The 14,860-nt window shown below is 42.7% G+C and overlaps 1 protein-coding gene across 1 annotated transcript; it reads left to right on the plus strand.

Annotated features, from left to right (window-relative positions):
- Nucleotides 1–101: 101 nt before the first annotated feature.
- VPS37B (VPS37B subunit of ESCRT-I) lies at nucleotides 102–13,952 on the plus strand. The gene is made up of 4 exons (XM_415126.8): nucleotides 102–242; nucleotides 7,723–7,894; nucleotides 8,535–8,617; nucleotides 9,751–13,952. The coding sequence occupies exons 1-4, from the start codon at nucleotides 138–140 to the stop codon at nucleotides 10,240–10,242; spliced, it is 852 nt and encodes a 283-aa protein (XP_415126.2). The 5' UTR covers nucleotides 102–137; the 3' UTR covers nucleotides 10,243–13,952.
- The last annotated feature ends 908 nt before the right edge of the window (nucleotides 13,953–14,860 follow it).

Here is a 14,860-nt window from a genome sequence, read left to right on the forward strand (position 1 = left end):
CCCCCCCGCGGCGGCGCGGCCCTCCCCTCCCGCTGCCGCTCCGCCCCCCCAGTAGGGGGCGCCCAGGGCGGTGCCCGGCAGGACCGGGGCGGCAGGGTAGAGGCACTTCCGGTCGGCGGGAGCGGGGCCGCGCCGCCATGGCGCTGGACGCGGGGCGGCTGGAGGGGCTGAGCCTGCAGGAGCTCAGCGCGCTGCTGGACGATGAGGAGCGGCTGCAGGGCATGGCCCTTGAGATGGAAGAGGTGAGCGGAGCGCTGCGCGGTCATAGCGCCGGGATGCGGTCTCCCTTCTGTCTGTCCCGGGGCTCGGACGCCGGTTCCCCCCTTCTCCCCTCCGTCCTCCCGGCCTTTGTGTGGCGGCCGTGAGAGCGGCGGGCCGGCGGGGGGGGGCTGACAGCGCCCGCCTGCTGCTGAGGAGCCGCCGCCGGAGTGAAGGTGGCACCGGATTTTTCCCTGTTTTTTCCCTGCTGTTTTTTTTTTTTCTTTATTTCCCTGTTGGGTCTCCCCCCCCCCCCCCCCCCCCCCTTCTTTTATTTCCTCCCTTATTTTTTTCCTGTTTATCCCCATTTCCTCTGTTTGATGTAGCCCTTTTTTTCACGCCTGGGACAGCGGGGAGGGTTCTGTCAGGGTGTCCTGGCTGTGGGCTCAGTCCCAGCCCTCGGACCGTGAGAAGAACGGCTCTGTGCGGGGCTGCCCGGCCTGCTGCTGCTCCTCTGCTCTTGGAATGTCTTTGTCAGTGTGTCAGGCTCCGAGCCATGCGTCTGGGGCTGCGCTTGTTCACGTTAAATAGAAGCCTGTGTGCTTCGTGCTGCTGCCCTCCTCCTTTATGGGGTTTTCTGTGTGCCAGTGAACGCTGTATTACGGTGCTGATAGAGTCTCTCCCAGCAAACACTCCTAAAAGATCGACCAACAGCAAATAGGAAGAAGCATACGTGAAGGTTTTGAAAGAAATGCTCTCTGCTTCTCTGGCTCTTGTGTTAATCCTTTTTGTTTTAACGTAAAGAAGTCCCGGGGAGAAATTCTTGTCACTGTAACCCTTTTGGTGCTTCCAAGGAAATCGTTCTGGGTGACCTCCAACCAAACTGCTGGGGAGTCACAGATGGGGCAGCCCTGCAGGGCTGGGCTGGGGCAGGAAGGTGGCCCAGGGATGTTCCTGCTGTGCTGTCGGTCTTCTGTCCTTTGTATAGATAGATCTGTGCGTTGGGGCTGAGTGTAATGGCTTCTCAGAATACAAGCTTATGTGAAAACTTAAGAAACTGTTGAAGAAACTGATACTGCTGTAAGAGAGTAAAGCATGGGAAGACCTTAGAGACACTGGTGGATTACTGGGAGGCAGGAGAACCTCTCTGTGTAAAGACAAAATATTTAAGGAAAGTCAACAGGTTGCAATGGGCTTAGCTCAGTGCAGATGTGAACGGGTGCAGTATCGCTGATTTCATGCAACCTCTGTCCAGGTTTATTGGTAAATGGCCTCATTCAACGAGCTGCTTGTTTTTTGTCAGTATGTGCTTCTGACTAGTTCAGAAGCAGCAACAGACCTCATGACCTCAGTGCAAAGATTCTCTCTTACTGCAGAATTAGAGCGTATTCACAATGTGACCCTCCAGCTTTCCTCTTTAGTTGGCAGCAGAAGGCTTTTAAATTGTAGAGTAAAGTTCTCTGGGCCCGAGGGAATATTTTGTGGTGTTTGGAAAGTGTGGCTAGGTTTGAAGGTATTTGAGCTGTGTGGAAATACAGCGACACTGCTGTCTGCTGTAATCCTCTTTTATTGTACACAGAGGCTTTCAGTAGAGCCTGTCCAACTCAAAAGTGTTTGTCCATCTTGGAAGCAGCCATTCTTGAGTGCTTCATCCTCATTCTGTTTTTGCCTTCGCTGAAGTTTTTGCTCCTTGGCTTTGTGCTCCTGGGTTCCGATTTTGCACTGTGAAGTATGCAGCAGGAAGAGGGAGAGGGAAATCCTGAGCATTAAGGAGGAACTGTGGTGACTTCACCACTGCTTGTGTAGAAATCTGGTTTTCGGTCCGTATGTACCTTTGCCATAGGGTTGTTCCAAAGTCCTTAAATTAATAATTTAACTGGGGCACACGAACTAAATTGTGATCTCTGAGTCACTCCTTTGAGATCACTTGTATTTTCGGTGGTAAAATTGGCTAAAGCTGATTATTTTGTAATGGAAGAAACCTTTGTACTCCTTGTTGCAAGGGAAACCCAGCTCAAAAAAAAAAACAAAAACAATGTTTTGTTCACAAAAAGAAGGATTTGGAAAATCACTTGGCTTTCTTGCTAATAGCTAAAAATAGGCTCCTTCCCAGCCCTAAAGGGAGCGTGCAGCACTTGAGCAGTATTTGTATGTGTCATCATGGGGGTGTATGCACATATCTATCTGTCTATCTATATATATAAAATCTCTGTGTGGTTGTGCACACATATATATTTCATTGGGGTAATATGCCTGTACAGTGTCCTGTGCACCATAGCCCCAGGTATGTGAAAACAGGGCATCAAAGAGCTAAGCTGATTTTTCTGTCTGTAAGGTTGTTTTTGAAGCCTCTGGGCTTTTAGCTCCTGAACAAGGAACATCTTGTCTATTGGAAAGAGGAAGGAAGCCAATTGTCTGGTACTCCCAGGCTTTTAAAACGGAGGAGTTTTTGTGATAATCCTTTGAGGTTAATCTCTGTTGTACATCGACAGGACTCATCTTCACAAAATAAAAGCACATTGTTCATAAAAGTCCGTCTCAGCAAATTTGTGATGTGATACTGGTGGTACTTCGATGAATTTCTGTGGTGAGAATTGGTTTTCTCTTGACCTGTGCTGGAACATTGCTTTAGGAACAGTACAGCATTGTGTTACTGTACGCTCGAGTTCTGCTGCCAGAAGTTGTTTGCTTTTCAAGACCTTAATTATATGAAATAGAGTCATCAAAAATGTAGTGCCTTCCTCTTGCTCCAGCATTTCGGAGTACACTGGCAAGCACGGGAGGGGTTTTCAATGTTACCCTATTCTCAAAAACTCTTTAAAGAAGCAGGGGGGCAGTGCAGAAAGTCCAAGTTCAAACTATGTGAATGCATGCCCAGATTGCTCGGATTCCTCATCCTGTCCTAAAACCACATTGTGTAAGTGGTTGTGTTCTTGTTTGCCAAACGTGGAATTTAGCTGCAGAGTTAGGGGTTAGATGTGGTGACAATGACCGAGTTCTGTGTTCCAGTGAGGCATTTGATGATAACCTGCCTGTGTGTGATGGCACCGACTGTGGCTCTGCGCAGCGCTTTCCTCTGGAGCAAACAGTGAGGACTTGAAACTCACCTCTTAACCTTTATTTCCTCATTTTTAAACCTAGTACTTACATAATTGGGAGACCTAAATTTAGCAAACCTAATTACTTTGGATTATGTATTAATATTAATTACAAAGCTGATGCCGTTAGAGGCTGTATTATCATTCACCAGCACTTGATGAAAAGCGCTCATACATCTTCTGTACCAGAAGTCTTTATTCTCCTCCTCTGCACCTGTTAGCTCCTATTTCAGGGGTTAATTTGTCACTCCAAATGTGCACAGTTGTACTTTTGCAGTGTCCCTAAGAATGAGTGGAAGAATGTGGCAATGCTGAAGGCTGGAAAAAGACCAGAGAAACCTAAAACGAAAGCGTGGATGCGTGCTATCTATAAAGCAATCAAAATGGAACAGTTTGTTTGTTTGTGTGGGCTTTTTTTGTTGTTTTATTTGTAGCTCCTGAAGAGACTTCTTTTTGAAAGCATCAGTAGGTGACTTGGGCACTTTTTAAGCATCTGAAGATTAGAAGGGCTGCACAAGCCCGGAATTTGGCTTTATTAACCTTACTGTGCATGCAGTTTGGTCTCAGAGTGCTCCACTCGATCTCTCTGCTCTGTTTGCCCCATTCAGGATTCATGGGGAGACCTCAACAGTAAAAAGAAGAAAAAAAAGAAAAAAAAAAAGCAGTACCATCATCCCGTCTCATTATGTCTCATGATTCTGACTGGTATTTTTCATCTGTTTGAAGATTAAGGTTTCCTGCTTGCTGAAGTGCTCATGACCTCAAAGTCTTGTTAGCAACTCCGCTGGTTACGTGCTCTTTGCTCGCTGCTTCCGTTGGGCAGGTGAACGTCTGATGCAGTGCAGCAAATCCCTTCTGTATCAGTTTTTTGTTGCACAACAGGTCTGACAGCAAAATAACTTGTGTTGGATTTATTCCTTGTCTCTTCGGTTACAGCTGCTGTCCTGCGCTCGTGAAAGCCATGAAGCGATGCGAAGGGCATATGTTGTGCTCCACTGGTGATCTTAATGGGCTGATCATGCTGCACTGCTCCTTTGACACTCATGTTATTTTGTAACTGTGTGTTTGTTGGTTTTTTAATCGGTCCACTCTTGGGAAGTTTTTCTTTAGGGCTTTTTAGTCTAAGTGTTTGCTTTTCAGATTCCTTGAATTTACACCTAACTGTAGCGGAACATTTGCAGGAAAGATTATTAAGCTGAATTTGTATCCATGCCAGATATGATTCTGTTTTTTTTAAAAATTGTGATTGTATTCAAGTTGGTTTGTATTTGGGATTGTTATTTGTTCTATTTGTTATGAACAGAGTCTTGTCCCTCCACAAACTTGAAACTTCTTCCTGTGAGATGAAGCATTCAAACATCCCATACGAATGAATGAGTCTTCACCTTTGCTTTGGAAATAAGTTGTTCTTTGGTTTGCCTTCTGATTGAAGGCTTGCTGCTTCTCAGTTTTGAGCAAGATTCTGTACAAATGTCTCATCTGCTCAGCAGCCCATCGTTTTAGAAATGTGACACAGAGTCTAATGCTGGAAGTGAGGGCACCTGATCATGACGTGTGAATCCTGTTTTTGATCAACTTCTGCAGAAAAGTGTGCCCTTCTTAGCAGCTTGTGGAAAGCATTGAGTCACTAAGTCTTGTGTAATTTCAAGAAAACTAAGAATATGTCAACTTTTCTTCTGTTTTAAATAAACCTATATTAGGCTTTCACCTAAACATGCATTAGACCACAAGGGTTAGATGTCAGTAGGTAAGGATAGCAGAGGGAATCACTCAGCGTTACACCTAGGTGCCTCACCTTTGCTTGTTTGCCATCAAGCCAGGTAAATATGTCTTTACAAGTGCTGTCGTAGTACTCATTGTTCCTTATATTTACAAGATATATCCTATTATGAGGATATTTATTCATCTTTACAGACTCATCATGCTGTAGAAGTCCTTCAGAAAGTCCTTGTAGAAAGTTGGGTGTTCGTTTCCTCATTCACAGCCTGACTGAGGGACGTCAGTTAGGGTGCCTGAGAGTTACTGGAGCTTCATCTCGCTTCTGTTATTCTGCCTTTCTTCTCTTCTTTACAACATGTGATTTGAGCAATTTCCTTTCCCTGGGAGTCGTACTTGAAATGTTTATAGATTTGTGTATCTTTCATTCCACCCTTTTTTCCTCTAGCAAAGAGGTACCTAACGTTGTCTTCATCCCAAAGAAAGATCAAAGTCCACCCATAAAACTGGTCTTCCCAGGCTGACTGCACAGCCGCTTTGAAATGAGAACATCAGCTTTACCAGCAGAGAAAATGCAATCACCAGATCACATCTGAGTTGCTTGAAGGAAGTTTGCTCATTAAAGTGCTGAAAGAGGAGCGGTGTCAGAAAGCGTTAATCTTTTAGTGCAGTCTTTGGCAGTTCAGAAGGCGCCTCCTTAACAAAACCTGTGGTGGAGGCAGGTAGTTTGGTAAGAAGCTGAGTGCCAGTCATTAAGCTGTGAAATAGTGTGCTTTTTGGTTCCATTCATAGTAGTTAGGAAAATATTGTAAAACAGGGACTTCAGCTTTTGAAAAGCAAGTCTAGCAGAGTTGGATCATGTGGGAACAAACAAATGAAAGCAACCGGTTTAATTTATATTATTTTGCATTGGATTCAAAAGTGAGAAGAGAAAGTTCTCTTTTTATTCTTGGAGTCTTCAACTTGAACACTTGGAAAGTGTTTGCAGAGGATTGGAAGCTGTTGAGGCTTGATGCGGGAATCCTGAGAAGACAAAACAGCATTACAAAGCCAGTTTCTCCCATTTGTACCACTTGGGAACAGAATTCTGTTTTGATTGATGCAGTCTTTAGGACTCAGCATTATCCTTTGGGATTGTTTTTTTTTTTTAAAGTTGTTTAGCAAGAACAAGGGGAAAGAAAGTGCAGCTTTGGTATTTCAGGAGCAGTATTTGGGGCCAAAGGTGTATCTAAGCCAAATTTGAAGTTAGCAGATTAAAGTGGCGTATGAATGTTCCTGAAGGAAGTGCTTTTGAAGATACTGTTGTACACTTGGGAAATATTTTCACCTGCCGCACCTACCCGTGTCCCCAAAGTGCCAAGAACACCTGAATTCTGATCCTCTCACTTTCAGGGGCTGTCAATAGCTCGTTCAGGTTTCCTCTTTTTCAAAGGTGTGGCACTCCTGTATCAGCCCATGAGCACGAAAGTAGGAAGGCACTGTATCTTCCAGTTCTGCCCTGTACAAGGGGTGTATTGATGTAGGAGGTCACAAAAAGTGCACCAAACATGTCATTGATTTTGAGGGTGGATTAACAGAATCTGTCTGTTGTGCCATGGGAAAGTTGTCCCACTGAGTCAGACTGAAATCGGATCCCTTGCTTTTTATTCCTTTTTTTTTTTTTTTTTCTGTCTGAATCTTTTAATGAATGTAATGTGACATCCAGGGCAGACTTTTCCAAACACCTGGCTTTCCCAAAGCTCGTGAAGGCTGCCTTGTTGAAATCATGAGCGTGTGTAGGTATGAGCAAACTTGGAATCCTGCTGGCATAGGGTTGGTGAGAATTGTCAGTTGTTCCTTAAGGATGGTGTCTTTGGGTAAGATAGCTTAACTCTTTTGCTTAACTTGAAACACAGACTTCAGCATTAATCCAGGTTTGATTTGACATCATTTGGGAAAAGTATACTGGAGAAGGAACCCTAATGATGCACACCATGTTTTTTTTTTTTGTTTGTTTTGTTTTTCCTTCTAATAAGCTATAGGATTACACTCTTCTGCTCGTTGTATTTTACAGCTGGGATTCAGAGGGTTTTTTTTTTAAAAGAGCAACTTCTGCTTTAACTGTCAGTATTTGTGGTGGAGGGAAGGGGAGGATGAAGTATACTCTTCAAGTATTTGGAATAGAAGTAATTATCATTTCCAGCTTGGAGAATAAAACGTTGATGAAATGCCTGCTGCACGTGGGGAGGAAAAACATGCAAGAAGTGCCATCAGGTTGGTGTTAAATCCTGCTCAGAGCCATTAATTCGCAGGGGTTCCTGGCTGAAAGGGGAGAACTGTGTTCCCAGAGGAGTTGTTCAGGAGGGATTTGTGTCTGTATATGCCCTTAGCATACTCTTTGCTTCATAGACCTTCATATTTCTTCTAGCTGATAGGTGAGTAAAATAGCATATTTGTAAAGCAGCGAAAATGCAGTTTGCAAAAGAAGATTTTGCATAGCAGAGAAAGATTGTGGGGAATGAGCAGAAAAGCTGAAGCTGACCATACACACCAAAACAAGAGCCATTTCTACTTAAAGTCCAAAAGCATCTTTTCAGGTTCAATGCAGTAGAGCTGACTTCACGAAGAGCTTATTTCTCCCATTCACATTTTGAAATTTTGCAGTTGTCTGCATAACCATTAATGCTGCTTAATGTTTGTAATGCCATTTCATGCACCTTTCTTCTTGCAGGCCCAAAATGTTCAGCACAGCAAGGACATGACACTTGCCAGCAACCGCAGTCTGGCAGAAGGCAATCTTCTGTACCAGCCAAAGTTGGAGTCTTTGAAAGCAACTTTGACTCAGAAATATCAAGAGCTGCAAGTTCTTTTTGAAGCATACCAGATAAAGAAAACAAAATTAGGTAATATTTTCTGTTGATCACGATGATTGGCTGTTTTATAAGTGAATGTAAAAGCTGTTGTGTGCTTTGTTATTTTTGCATGCTCTCAATTTTATCTTTGTAAGTTAGGGTAACAAATGAAATGCCATTCTCACATAGCTCAGAGCTAGATCATTGCTAAGTATCTGTTACACCCAGAGACACACACTGTGGATTCTTTCTGTTCCTGATGTGGTTACCTAGCTGTTGTTCTCTAAACAGCTGAATTTGTCCACCTTGATAAAAAGCAAAACATAATTTGAATTCTCTGTGATTAATCATAAATCAAACATTCTTGTATTTAAAGTTCTCATTCCATACTGAATTATGAAGTATTGTGCATCTGATACTGCACTTCTGGGAGTGCTTTCTTTCACTATTATAAACATAAAATTAGAATTAAATCATAGCTTGTAGCACCATGCCTATATTCTTAAACTACTTAAATGTATTTTCTCACTGTAGATCATCCTGTCTAAAACATTAGAGTATACTAAATATTAGAGTATGTGTTTGTATATATGCACCGTAGAAGATTTTTATGCTGGCTGACGCTTTATAGCTTCATTTAGAAGTTGTGTACAAACAGCTGTCGTTTATTTTTCTTTTCATGCCATTGCAGACAGACAATCCAGTAATGCCTCACTGGAGACACTGCTAGCACTCCTTCAGACTGAGGGGGCTAAGATTGAGGAAGACACGGAGGTAAGGACAGTACGCTTTGGTTCTGTCCCTTTCTAACCATTAGTGGAGATTCTGGGTGTACACAGCTGAAATATACCATTAAACATGTAATAATCTAAAGGGATGTTTTCGAGAATGTGATCTGGTCTTTGCTTTGAACGTCATTAACAGTCATTTGATTTCAGTGGGATTTCTCTGAGTAATTTTTTACTCTTGAGATCTTTGAAGTTTAAGAAGCTGCTCTTTTTCAGAAATGAAAGCCAAACCCTCTTAGTTCCTTGGCATTGCCTTCAAACTAATAACGTATGAACGTGGAAATCTTTTTAATGGTGTCTGCCTGGTGTATGTATTGATCCATTACAATTGTCAATTAGTAACCTAATGAAAAACTGTGCCTGTAATGGTTTGTACGATGAGAGGACTGACTTTGCAGCAATTCTGGTGGAATATTCCATTGTGATTTCAACGTATCTGTCTAGATGCCAGTGGTCAGTGCTTGCTGGGATATGAGTGCTTAATGGGTGGTTTGTTTTTAGAGCAATGGAAGTGGTTAGTTTTGTTTGCAGATCTGCCTGTAGGACATTCTCTGTAACTACATAGCATCAGGGGAAAAGATCTTTTTGGCCCTGAGTTGTGATTACAAAAAGCTGTTCCCAGGACAAGTTGAATTTCATGATTATATGTGTTGTTACCTCTTTGAATTATTAAAGCATCGTTTACCCAAAGGTTTGCTTTGCCACAAGTAAGCATGAGTCTTAAACCTGGTTTTGCAATAATCTACCTCCCTGTGCTGAGTTCTCCATGTTTCTGTTGGCGTTGCAAGCAGTTCTAAACTGTGATTCAGCTTTGCTGGCAATCTGAAAAGCGGTTGCGCTTGATTCAGTCCTGTCTCTGATGACCAAGGAGATGTTCAGAGCTAAATTTGGATGTTCTTACTGCTGTTACTTCGGTGTAAATTTCAGTAAAAATAGTATTTAGCTCCCAGTGCTTCTGAGTAATAATTGCTTCAAAATTCTGCTCAGAATTCTTAGCATGCTCATCATTGTGCGTACACAAACTGGAGAATCACAGGCAAAACGCTATTTTTAGGCTGCAAGCTCTTTAGATTGTCCTGGAGCGTGCTGTTTTCTAAGAGATTATTTCACATTTGACAGAATATGGCGGAAAAATTTCTTGATGGTGAAATCCCACTGGATTCCTTCATTGATGAGTACCAGAGCAAGCGTAAGCTGGCTCACCTGCGACGGGTGAAAATTGAGAAGCTCCAAGAAATGGTGCTGAAGGGACAGAGACTTCCGCTGGCACAGCCTCAGTTGAGGGCAGCCGATGCAACGCCAGCACCTCCAGATTCCTACACTTCGGATGCAAACCCTCCTCCTTCAGCTGTGCCCCGACGAATACCTCCCCCTCCGCCTTCGGTCCCAGCAGGACGCTTTCCTACTCCGTTTACTGCAGCCGTGAGTTCAGGTCCAGCTGTTTCTTATCCAGGTGCTCCGTATCCTCCTCTCCCACCTCGAGCCGGAGCTCAGGCTGCAACTCAGTTGCCACAGCCAGGATGCCCATCTCAGTTTGTACCACAGTATCCTCCAGCTCTTCCCCAAAGACCGCCTCGCTTTCCACCACATCCTGGTTTTATTCTCCAGTGAATATTTTGGTGCGCCTGACTTACGTATTGGTGCTTATCGTTCCTTTTTCTCCCCCTATCAGAGACTTAATGTAGGCAGTGGAAAGCCTCTGTTTTTTGCACAATGGAGTATAAAATTTGAGCTCTGGCACAGAGGTTTGAAATTGTGTCTGGTGGATATTATTGTTTTCAAATATCAATGACAACGAGGATTTTCTAGGAAGGTGGTAAGGGCTAGATGTGCAAGAGTGCACAGTGGATTTCCTGACGTTATAAATCTCTGAATTCTTTAGTGATGGCAGATCAGTGTCCTGTTCTGTTCTGATGTGTTCCTATTGCAGCTGGATGTATGTGTGGCAAACCAGGAGCTGTTTGTCTCCCTAAAGAATTCTGTCAGTGCCAGTGTTTGTATGGTAACAGCCATATCTGAACTCTGGGTGAGGAGTTCTAATGGACCTCAGTAGCAGCTTTTGTAGTGCACCCACGCTGTGGCAGGTCTGACCAGGTGCACAGTGAGCTCACTGAGGTGAAACTGTTGTCGGATAAAGTTCTTTTTAAATATTGAAAGTTACAAGAGTTTTGTTTCTACATTTCAGTTGTTACCTTAGACTTTTCATAATAAAAGTACACACTCTTCCCGTTCCTGAATAGCTGGTATCCTGAGAGTCCTGGTCTCTTGAAATTTAACTAAGCTGTTTGTACAGCCAGTTCAGACTTTTATAGAGACTTTAACAGGCATTTTTATTTCTTTACCTACTAAGACTTTCTTGCAGGTTTTTTTTTTCCTCTTCCATTCCCTGCATACAAAACTGATTCTTTTTTTTTTTTTTTTTTTTAATTTAAACTGGTGCTTAGCTTTTGATATCATGTGATTCCAGAAATCTAGGCAGGGTATTTTCTTAATTAAGTATTGGATTTTCATATCATGCAATTGCCCACAATTTCGTTGTGCAGTTCTTGACATGCTTATCTATTTGGAATTTGCAGTTAATATTTCTCTGCAAGAAGTGAAAACAGAGATGGTTTTTGAGTTCTGTGGTTGCTATTTGCCTCTTACATAATCTGTTCTTGGCTTTTTATACCACCTGAGGGGGAGGCTTCCTACGGCAGGTCACGTTCCATTCTCATTATGACTCTTGAAGCCTAAGGTGCAGGTGCGAGCTGGTAATTGAATCCTGCAGTAGGGGAGGCAAATCTCAACACTTGTTGCTCACGCAGAATATGACCACAAATTAACTGTCACTCCTGCAAAAAAGCTTTCAGCTACTTCATGGCAGTTTAAGAAAGGCATCATCCAAAATTTGTTATATATCTTCTCTATTATTTAAAACACTTTCTTATCATTGTCCTGGAATACGCTGCATAGTCTGGAAGACTGTACTACAAACAGCTTCAGTCAAAATAGAACATCTGATCTTGTTTTTCTTTATGTAAGGCCCTAGATTGTCCCTTAATCATTTCCTCTGGAGTGTGGTGGTTGCAAGCAAGTACTAATCTGAAATTAATCTCATAACAGGAAGCTGTCTGTTCCAAAAATACGGTTATTTGGTTTGCTTTGCCTTCTGATGACAAAGGGCAGAAGGCTGGTCACTGTTACTGGCATCTAAACCCATTCCCCAGTGTAAATCTGGAAAGTTTCTGTAGATGGGGGAGTTTGTGAAGCAATGTGCATTGGATTTGTTTGCGAAGTGTGTTTTCTCTGTAATCTAGTGATGGTGCAGGACGTGTTTTTTAAAATAGCGTAATATCTTTTCTTGGTATTATTTTATCATTGAAGCTTTGTGTAAGCATGGTTAATTATGACATGTTTCAAAATAATTTTGCTGTGCTATTAGTGCTGGTATTTGGATGGCAACTCTTGTGTCTGAATGCTAAACATAAATCTGCTGTAGGAAGGATTTGTGTCCTAGGAAGAAGAAAGGTGGCTGGGAGCTGCCAGGGTGGTGACTGAGTACAGAAATCCATACATGGAGCCTGCTACACAAACCCTACAACACTCTCCAATCAGTTTTGCTAGCATTTAATAAAAACAGCCAGGTATATTTTACACTTATCCAGTGCCAACTATTTTTCTGAGAGTTGCAGATCCTCAGAAGTCACAGAGGTGATAGGTAAGTGTACTGTGAATTTGCACTGCATTTTATGTACCTAACTTTACTGGTGTTAGTAGTCCAAAAGTATTTTTACGACTTGTTAAATTTTCTGTCTTTTGGTAACTTTTGTGATAACGAGACCTTTCAGGGATACTTTATCTAAAAACAAACTCTTGTGCTAACTAAATACAGACAAAGCTAATGCAGTTTTTCTGTCGGAGAGCAAAACAATGCATTGTTGCATATGCATGTGGCTGATGTGCCTTAGGATCACTACCTGTGATTGTAATACTAGGATATTCTATCATTTGAATAGCCATTGCTTACCTGATTTAAGGGCTCTTCAAGAGCACTTTCTTCTACAAAACTCTCACCCTTGTACTTTAGGAAAAAACTGTATCTGCTATTTGTAAGCTTATAGTTGCCTTCACTGATGGGTTAGTTTGAACATAGGTGATATAACTAATGTGATGTTTCAGTTATAGTAACCCCATAACTGAAATCCAGCTGCTCACAGAAAATGTTTTGCCATTAATTGCGTGTGGATGCGCACAAACTGTAAATATATACTTGACTGCTGGTGATGTTTAAGGGTATAGGAGAAAAATGATTGTGGAAAGCTGTTTAAACCCTTTCAGAAACACTAATCTGAATGAGTTGGGCAAGAGGTGTGTCAGTGGTTTAAACTGTTGCCCTTTGACAGCTTCTCCTGTTCTGTTAGAGCTAATCAATTCTGCTATGGCTAGGATGTTTAGGATCATACTAATTTGCACTGTTGATAAGATAGATTATAATGCCATAGGCAAGCGGAGTCTTGAGGGGGTAGCTCAGTATGCTTGCCAAAATATATATTATGTTGTCTCGAGGATTCTTAATGTCTGCTGCAAATAGCATATACTTCCCCAAAGCAATTGGAGTGGAGAAAAACCTTTAAACATGATGTGTAACACGGCTTTAGAGTGTTGGTAGCATTGAAAATGCTCTATTTGGATGGCATTACTTTTGCCAGTCTTTTTGTATGCAGATTTTCTAAGTTATGACTAATTCGATTATATGCAGATAGGGTTGTTGGTTTGTTTGTTGTTTTTTTGGGGGGGAGGGGTGGGGGGGACATGTTTTTGGGTTTTTTGAACAATGATCAGCATTGAAGGGCTCAAACTCCAGGATGAGTTCTCTGCACTTCTGCGCTGTCCCTTGAGGGCAGCGGAGCCGGTGGGTCTGACTGAGCTGATCCACGTGGGTCACGTTTGTGCTGCTGACCCTGGAGGGACTATTTAGGATAAGAGCTGTGTGGTTCCAGGAGGCAGGGCCCTGGGCACAGTCCGCTCATGGGTGGCTGTGGGTGCCCCCATGTCCACAACCTCAGTCTCCGCCGCTTTTGGACTTCTTTGCCCTCTCAAACTGGAATAAAGTAGAGCTCACATAGACAATTTGGAGCTACTTGGCAAACGTTGAGTTCAGAGGAGGCAGAGTTGTCCTGCACCTGAACGGTTCCTCTGTGTAATCCTGGACAGTCAAATAAAGGGGCAATTTTATATGCCTAGCGAGTTGTGAAATGTACAGTGGATTTGTTTGCATAATAAGTCTTTCTGTAATCTACTGTGGTCTGATTTTAAATAAAACATCGTATCTCTCTTGATGTCACGTTCCCATTGTGGCTTCATTTAATCATGTAAATGTATAGACTCATGTTTTTTAATACTAATGATGTGTGTATTTAGCAAGATAACAGTAGTAGGTGAACGCGGAACTTAAATTAGCAGGAAAATAACTTCACAATAAATCCATTGCTCATGTTCTCATCAGCTGGTTATAGTTGGTGTGTCACTGATATGGGATAGGTGTACTCAGATTCTGTACATCTCAGTCATAGCGAAGTTAGAATCTGTGTTTTTGTTTCCCACCATTACCTAGAATGGAAGTATCTGAATTTTTGTTCTGAAGAGCTGAGAAAAGGGGGAAGCCTGCTTTTATTTTGTTAATGGAGGGAAAAGTGAGAATCCAGCCAAGTCAAGTTAGGAGAAATGAGTCAACCGAAGTTATTTAGGAATATGAGTCAGATGGCAGAAAGAACATGATGTAATATCTGTCACTTGAATAGCGATGTAAAATAGAAGTCCTCCTGCAGAATAACTGATGTTAATAGATGGAAGAAAATCCCTTTAAAAAATGTTTTTCTTGATGTGTTCCAGTTGTGGTGGCTGCGGAGCCTTGCTCACCTTCTGCTAACGCCGAAATAGGAAACGACAGATACAGCAAACCGTGCTGACTCAGTGCGGGTGGGCGAGGGGGGGAGGTGCTGTTATGTAAAAACCACAGCTCCTTCACAGCTTTTCGAAGAATTCACAGCAGCCCCTGCATTGTGTGGCTGGGAGGTGTATCCTGAGCTTCAGGAAGTGCCTGTGCTGAGGCCAGGCTTCAGGTGGGACCGTTCCTTCCCCAGAGGAGAAGTCACACAGTGTGCTGCGATGCTGGAGGACCCACCTGTCAGCTGTGTCACAGGTAACTAAATGGAATGGCGCAGATCTGCAAGCTGTGTGTTGGTGG

The sequence above is a fragment of the Gallus gallus genome, chromosome 15, assembly GCF_016699485.2.
Source record: "Gallus gallus isolate bGalGal1 chromosome 15, bGalGal1.mat.broiler.GRCg7b, whole genome shotgun sequence".
NCBI lineage: Eukaryota > Metazoa > Chordata > Aves > Galliformes > Phasianidae > Gallus > Gallus gallus.

Coding starts and splice junctions, on each gene's coding strand:
- VPS37B (XM_415126.8), top strand. CDS start 138: ATGGCGCTGGACGCGGGGCGGCTGGAGGGGCTGAGCCTGCAGGAGCTC. Junction 243..7,722: donor TGGCCCTTGAGATGGAAGAG/GTGAGCGGAGCG, acceptor TTCTTCTTGCAG/GCCCAAAATGTTCAGCACAG. Junction 7,895..8,534: donor GATAAAGAAAACAAAATTAG/GTAATATTTTCT, acceptor ATGCCATTGCAG/ACAGACAATCCAGTAATGCC.